The 7,292-nt window shown below is 41.1% G+C and overlaps 1 protein-coding gene across 38 annotated transcripts in view; it reads right to left on the bottom strand.

Annotated features, from left to right (window-relative positions):
- Positions 1–1,832: 1,832 nt before the first annotated feature.
- Positions 1,833–7,292, bottom strand: part of cacna1ab (calcium voltage-gated channel subunit alpha1 Ab) — a 278,990-nt gene continuing 273,530 nt past the window's right edge. For 18 of the 38 annotated variants that reach the window (XM_087272738.1, XM_087272712.1, XM_087272720.1 and 15 more), the window contains 2 exons: positions 5,907–6,139; positions 1,833–3,457 (listed from right to left, as the gene is read on the bottom strand). In XM_087272738.1, coding sequence (XP_087128864.1) covers positions 2,804–3,457; positions 5,907–6,139 — 887 coding nt within the window. In that variant the 3' untranslated portion in view covers positions 1,833–2,803. The remainder of the gene's footprint in view (positions 3,458–5,906; positions 6,140–7,292) is intronic. The other 20 variants (XM_087272714.1, XM_087272709.1, XM_087272717.1 and 17 more) reach the window with 4 other exon arrangements.

Genomic DNA, 7,292 nt, shown 5'->3' with positions numbered 1-7,292 from the left:
AACAGAATGATGATAAGAAATAAATAAATATAGAACCGCCCAACTGACTTTGTGATTAGATGGAGTCAATCTGAATAAATCCAGTAAATGTAGAAACCTGCTAAATTCTTTTACTGACTGCTTGAGGATAGATGTTTAACAAAATTAATCATGGGTACACCAAATATATAGTAAATCATAAATGATAGTTACCGTAAGAGATAAAATCTTCTGATAAAGGACCAAACTGGTCTCTTGATTTTCAAATTGATCTAAAAAGACCAAGTCTCTGGTCAAAAGTTGAAGTAAATACAGATGATAGTCTTCTTGAGTTCATTATCTAGCTTTAATTTCAACAAATGATATTTTAAGAGAGACGAAGCTGAGAAAGTCTTCTGAGCTAATAAAATCATCGTCTGCACTTTATTTTATGGAGTATTTGATAAACATTTGGTCTTTTGTGATGTGTTTGTGATGTCAGCTGGACGGATTTAATGACAGTTGGGGAGGCTGAATAGGCTGCACCTCTACACCTCCTGTGAGATATATATATATATATATATATATATATATATATATATATATATATATATATATATATAGTTATATATATTTTGGCTGTATCGTTGTATCCTGAGCAGAAGGGGGAGGGTCTCAGATTGAGTAGGCAGCCAAAGACATAGCAAGCTGCCTATGGCAGAAAACAGGAAGGCAGGGTGGAAGAATCATTTCCAGTTACTTATCAAAGACTACTCAGGTCAAAATTCTCAAAAAACTTCTGTCCAAAAAAAAGTCAAAGGCAAGCTTTGACAAACATGCTACGTCACCTGACGGGGGACAGTTCTGCAAACATAATAGTGCCCTCTGGCGAGTGTATTTTCATTCGGGATGGTTTGTCCATAGTCTAGCCTGGCTAAAGTTGCGCAACAGCACCACAACATGGACAAAGAGTAAACAACAACATTCATCGCCCAAAATACTCACTTGCACTAACTCTACTAGCTGTGAAATAATTCAAGGGGTTAAAAACAGACCCTCTATAAAATGGTTTCTCTTGATATCACACTGCTGCGTGACCATCTTCTTCTACTGAGAAATTAATATGGAATGGACCCTGAATTTGTCTGAAAAACTCTGACACAAAAACTGTCCAAGGGTATCCTGAATGGACCGACTCTCTCTTTTAAAAACATTCATGAGCTCCGACCCGAACTATTCACTACAGATAGGAATATTCTACTCAGCTGAGGTCACAAGTACGTAAACTTCAGGATGCGATCAGATGTGCATCCATACAGACTTCAATCTGTGGTGAAAACAAAACTACAAAAAAATAAATAAATAAATAAAGAAAACAAAATGGCCACAACGGACAAAACTCTCGAAAACAAGACAACAAAGTCACATGACCACCTCTATCTTCATTAGCATCACTGTCATCTTCATCAATTGCATTAAGATTTCATCATTACAATAAGACTATTGTTACTGACAATAGCAAATTAAGCCTTAGAAAGGAGAACGTCTCTCGGCCCGTTTCTCTCTCTGTTCGAGGCCATTGCCGACAGAGCCGTAATGAGGGAGGTTTCACGATTCAGGCTTAGTTTTTAGTGCAATCCAAAGTAATAATAAACAGTGCAGAACATCATCTGGGATCCTCAGACGGATATAACATAGAAAACACGTTCAGAGCTGTCTCGCTATCTAGAAAGGTCTGCTATCTATAAACTCCATCTGCACGTAAAGATCTGTAGACATGGCAAGAGCAACAGGGAGAAAACGAGAGAAAGAACTTCCTCCAACTGAATGGAAAAAAGAGAGCTATCACCCCCCTTCCCACAGTAAATCTTCTGTCTGATATATATATTTATATATATTAATATTTTTTTTTAAATCAATCATGCAAGTTTCCATCAGATTTTAGTCCAAAAATATCAAAGAAAGCTGAGCAAATGCAACAGAATAACCAAGCTCCAAATGTTCAAAAAGAAGTAGTAATCAATTGAAGACATTCTGAAGAGAAAATAGTCTTTTTCATCCCTCCCTCATCTGCCGATTCCTTCTTTTCACACTGTCTTTCCTTGTCAGGACTGAGTTGCAGTTTGTGGGCGGGGCTTGGGTGTGCCACGCCCACCCACCTCCTCTTGCCTGCACTGGGTCCTTTCACATGCCACACCTCTTTGACGTTTAACCCCTCCCCCAGGTGATGAGGTCACTCAGCATCTTGAGTTGGTAACAGTAAACGTTGATGATAAAACTCATCGATATCAGCCAGCACATGGGGCTGGTTTTGCAGTAGGTAGAGCTCTTGCTCACAAGAGCACTTGCTTTTTCTTCAACAATCTCTGTTTTTTTCTTCCCATTTGATTTTTAGGTCTTTTCAAGAGGCATAGATGTGAGGGGGGAAAAGGGGGTTCTGGCTTCATTTTTAAAACTCTTTTTTTTTCCTTTTTTTTTTTGATTGACAGAGGATGTCGCTCCTCATTTTTTTTCCCATCAGGCAAGAAGCAATCAATCTTGCTCAGTCTGAGGTGGAGCGTTACACATAACACAGCGACTCTGATCTTTAAAGTTCAGTCCATCCAAACGCAACCACCCCATTGATCTCTCATACGCTCCCATTCCCTTCTTTGGGAGTCAACGTAGTCCAGAGAGCAAGAGAAAGCAATAGAGAAAGAGAGAGAGAGAGGGAGTAGGGAAGCTTAGAGTCCCACGATGGCGCATTAGCCCCGTTCGCTTTTCCCCTTCCCCCCTCTCTCAATGCTGCGCTGCATAAACATCTTGGTTTGAGACAAGTGGGGCCCTCTACTGGCCACCCTGCGCATTAACACCAATCATCCTCGTCCGTCTCGCTATATTGTTCGTGCAACCCCTTCCGGGGCCCACGGCCATGCGGTGGCCGGTGTGGGCCTGGGTGGGGGCCGCGCCGGTGCGGGGAGGGCGAGGAGGAACGGTAGCCGTTAGGCATACGCCGCGGGTGTGGTTGAGGCCCGTGACGAGCAGTCCTTGGTGACCGGGGATGAGGGTGTGAATGTGGATGGGGGTTGCCCTGTGATAAACTCTGTTCGTAGGCTGGCGGCTCATGGTGGCGCTCGTACTCATAGTCCCGTTCGTAGAAAGTTCCATCACCTTCTAGGCTGTCCGGAGGGCCCCAGCGGCCGTGACGAGGGGACCTGGGCGACGTGTGCCTGGGGGAACGCGGAGAGGCATGCCGGGGTGAGCCAGGATGAGGTGAGGCATGGCGGGAGGGTGGACGGTGGTATGGCGGTTCATGACCTGGCGGAGAAAAGTTTCGCGGGGAAGGGGAGCGGAGTCGACCCTGGCCTGGGGAGCCATATGGAGGCTTGCGGACCGCAGGGGAGTAGGTGACGTGAGGGCGTGGAGTGGATGGGGTCTGGGGCAACTGGCGACGGCCACGCCGGGGGGTGCTGGTCCCCGACGTCGAGGGAACGGGGCTTCCGCTCACAGAACTACTGCCCTACATGAAAATTAAAACAAGGCAAATAAAAAAACACCACAAAATTAACGTCAAACAAAAGAGAGGAGCACACACCGGCAAGAGGAGGAAGAGGAGGAGGAGAAGGAAGAGGAGGAGGAAAGTCAAAGGAGAGAAAGGGTGAGGAAGAGAGAGAGAGAGAGAGGTGTGTGTGGAAACAACAACAACAACATCAATAAAAACCAGAAAGAAACAAACCGGCAATGAGGCAAAACAGCAGACACAGAGAAGCCACGAGTCACATCGAGAAAAATGGACAGAAACCACAGTGATAAAAAGAAGATAAACAAAAGAATAACACAAGAAAGAGAAACTGATTTCAGTAAGCAGTCATGATAAAGTTACAGGTGAGCATATGGTTACTGTCTTCCCACATCTGTGTGCTCCAGATACGTTTCATCCTTCAGGATCCCCATGGCAGATTACTGTCAAGATCTAAGCCACGAACTTACCCTTATGAATCTTTATGTGTGCTGTGTGATGATTTCCAAGTGTATGACTACTTTAATGGGGTCATGATATATCATGTTGTATTAGAGATTAGTTAAAACATTTAAAATGCAGGTGACAACTTTTAACATAAAACGTACAATAAAACTGGTAATAATTATAAATATATCTACTGTAGGGTTGTGAATTGTAATCAATTTGGTCATTTAATCCTTATTTAAATGGCTTTGATTCAATTTGCTTCAATTTCATGTTGAATACTTATCAATATTTTAATTAATGTAAGTTTTGAAGACATGGAATCCATTTGTAAATAGCAATGTGGGTAAGGACTAAAGTAATTACACAATTATTGATATTTAAAGGGCCAATTTAATAGTCAAATTATTATGCAGAAAATCAGATTGATATTTTATTATTAATTAACATATTTATTAATTTTGGAACATTAAATGCTTTTAACTAATTTTAAATAAATATTAATTGTATTTTTTATTAAAAATATTCCCATAAACACACATTTTAACAAAATGGCATTTGGCTCTGCCTTTATTATGGTGTTCTAGTAATGTTTCTGCCACTGTCAAACCTCGTTCTGTAAATGTTTTATGTTAATTTTAAAAACGTTTTATGCTATTTTTCCCAAAATGTAAAAAAAGTGTATTATGTAAACAATATGGCCTTCAAAAAGAAAACCTTTGAAAATTACCTGCAATTAGACTTAAAAAGATATTATAATTTTTAATAAAATTTTTATTGACTGTAAAGGTTCATTTTAATTTCAAAAAGGTAATTTACGGTTTGGATGCACATTTTAGACTGTTTTGTAAACAAGTCAAAGACCTAATCCCATTCCTCTTCTTGTTCGTATCACGTGTTCACGTGAAAGGGTATGGGTGTCCCTATTATGTTTTGCTTATGGCCCTTTTCCACTGAGTGGTAGGGTACTGTACGTTTTGGTTCTGTGCGCTTTTATGGCCGTGTCCACTGTTAAAAGGTACCTAAAAGCGAACCGTACCATACCACTTTTTGGGTACCCTTTCGGAAGGTTAAATAGCACAACAAAAGTATACCAAAAGGCGGAGCAAGACGCGCAGCTGAATGCTATTGGTTTACAGAAATCAATCACACCATCGTGCAAAAAGCCAGGAGAATGAAAACAAAAAACCCTCGCCATTTTTAAATACACAGCCGAGAAATTACATCGTAAAAATATTTACATATAATAACGAGCTATGCTCAAATAAACCTTGTCGTCACCTAGATATACAGCCAGAAAGGGGGAAGAGGCAGAAAGGGGTTTTGCGCTCGTGCACGTGCGCTTAGTTTCACATTCATTCGGATTACATTACAATTACATCGACTGAAACTTACACCACGTCCACCAAAAGAGTACCATTGGTACCCTTTTGGCAGAGGAAATGCAAGCCTAATAAAGGTGACCGGTACCATACTGTACCACTCAGAAGAAAATGGCCCATTAGAGGTGTGGGGGTAAAGGTCCTGCAAACAGGACCACACTATAAACAAATTGGTAAAAGAAATTTCGATATGAGCACCATATTCAACAGCGCAGCGCTCACAATGTGTGCTAATGACAACATGATTACATGTTCACACTCTGTTTCAAAGGCCAAGAGAAAGGCGAAGGGGTGAGGGTAGGCGGAGGGGTAGGGGGTATAAAATAGATTTAGGATTGGGCTTAAAATGTGCAAAGAGAGCAGGCTACTACTACAGTAGATCTGAGAGCAAACCTGGAACTCATATGTGCTGTTATTTATTTTATATCTGAGAAAAAAATGTATTCATAACAACTTCAAGTAGGATCTGCAGCAAAAAAACTTTTGGGTTTAGGTGTTTTTGGTTTAGCGAAGATTATTGAAAGAAAAAGATTTAACATGACCCCTTTTAAGCAGTAGTGTGTGTTTAATCTAAAGATGAATGTTTAATTTGTGTGTACTTCAGTGAGTGTGTGTCCCACCTGTCTGTGCCCTCTGCCCTCACTCGGAGAGCGGGACCATTGGCGATCTGATCTGTCTTGAGGATGACGATGGTAGTCGCGCTCGTGACTGTACCGATCTTTATCCACCGAGCCGTGGTGGTGATGATGGTGGTGGTGGTGGCGACGGTCTTTTGCTCGACCCCGTTCTCGTTCCCTTTCTTTAGGTGGGAGGTCACCCGACTGTGTAGTGGTGCTAAGATCTGTACCCAGACCTAACAAGACCAAGTTATGAGTTATCACAGCAAGTTATGAGATATAAACTGAAAAGAGAAAACCTCAAATATTATAAACACAGAATTGTGAGATGAAACTCTGAATAGCAGTATAACCAATACAGCTCTAATATTCTCAATTGTGCTCAGATTTGTGTGAAAAACATAAGAATTGCTGGAAAACTGCAAGCGTATATAGAATAGACAAAAACCGCAAGTTGATAGGCTTACTAGCAATTCAGGCTGCATTTGTAATTTGGAACACAGAAATGATGCAGTTCTTAGAAATCGAATTATTTTCTCTTGCAATTTTGCATTATAAAGTCAGAAACGACATATAAGTGCGGTTTATTTATAAATTAATTTAGAGAGGATCACATGCTTATGATTGAACACGGCTGGTACCGCATCAGCTCTGTATATTGCACCTACCAAATGAATACCAATTCACTATGAATAACCAGAGTTTTCCACTCCAGTCATGTTCGTCTTGCAGAATACCCACTTCCACCCCTACTTCTCCCCTTCTCCAGATAGGGTGGCACAACAGCCCAGTGGTTAGCACTGTTGCCATACTGCAAGAACGCACGCTGGTTCGTCACCTTACCGGGCTGGTCGGCATTTTTTCTTTCTGTGCAAAGTCTGCATGTTCTCACCATGCTTATATGGGTTTTCCCCGGATTTCCCGGTTTCCTCCCACCATCCAAAGACATAACACCATAAGTAAATTGACTACTCCAAAGTAGCATCTTAAGACAAACTCTTAGCCAGCATATCTCAGCACAATTACGAGCAGGGGAGTTTTTGAGACCTACCTGTGCTCAAACTCCCCTCTTATCCTTCATACCGGAGGGAGCCCTGAGCTCTAGGATATTCTGAGCTCAGGGCTGTCTTGTTGCCAAATACGCTTTTTTATCAATCATCAGCTAAGTATGAACTCGAGAAATAGTCAATATTGCAAGACAGACAATTAATTCCAAACAAAATGAAAGTTGCAACTTTGAACGAAGAGTTGTAAACTTTGAACTGCAAATGCCTATAAACTCACATCGCCAAAAAAATAAAGTTTTGAGGTAAAAAAGACAGAACTGATAAATGAAAGTTAGTTATCAGAGGATACTTTTCTTACTTAAGATTTTTTTGTCTTGTATCT

Source organism: Danio rerio, chromosome 11 (genome assembly GCF_052040795.2).
Source record: "Danio rerio strain M-AB ecotype USA chromosome 11, GRCz13ab, whole genome shotgun sequence".
NCBI lineage: Eukaryota > Metazoa > Chordata > Actinopteri > Cypriniformes > Danionidae > Danio > Danio rerio.
The sequence above is the reverse complement of the archived record's forward strand: the minus strand, read 5'-3'. Positions and strand labels throughout refer to the sequence as shown.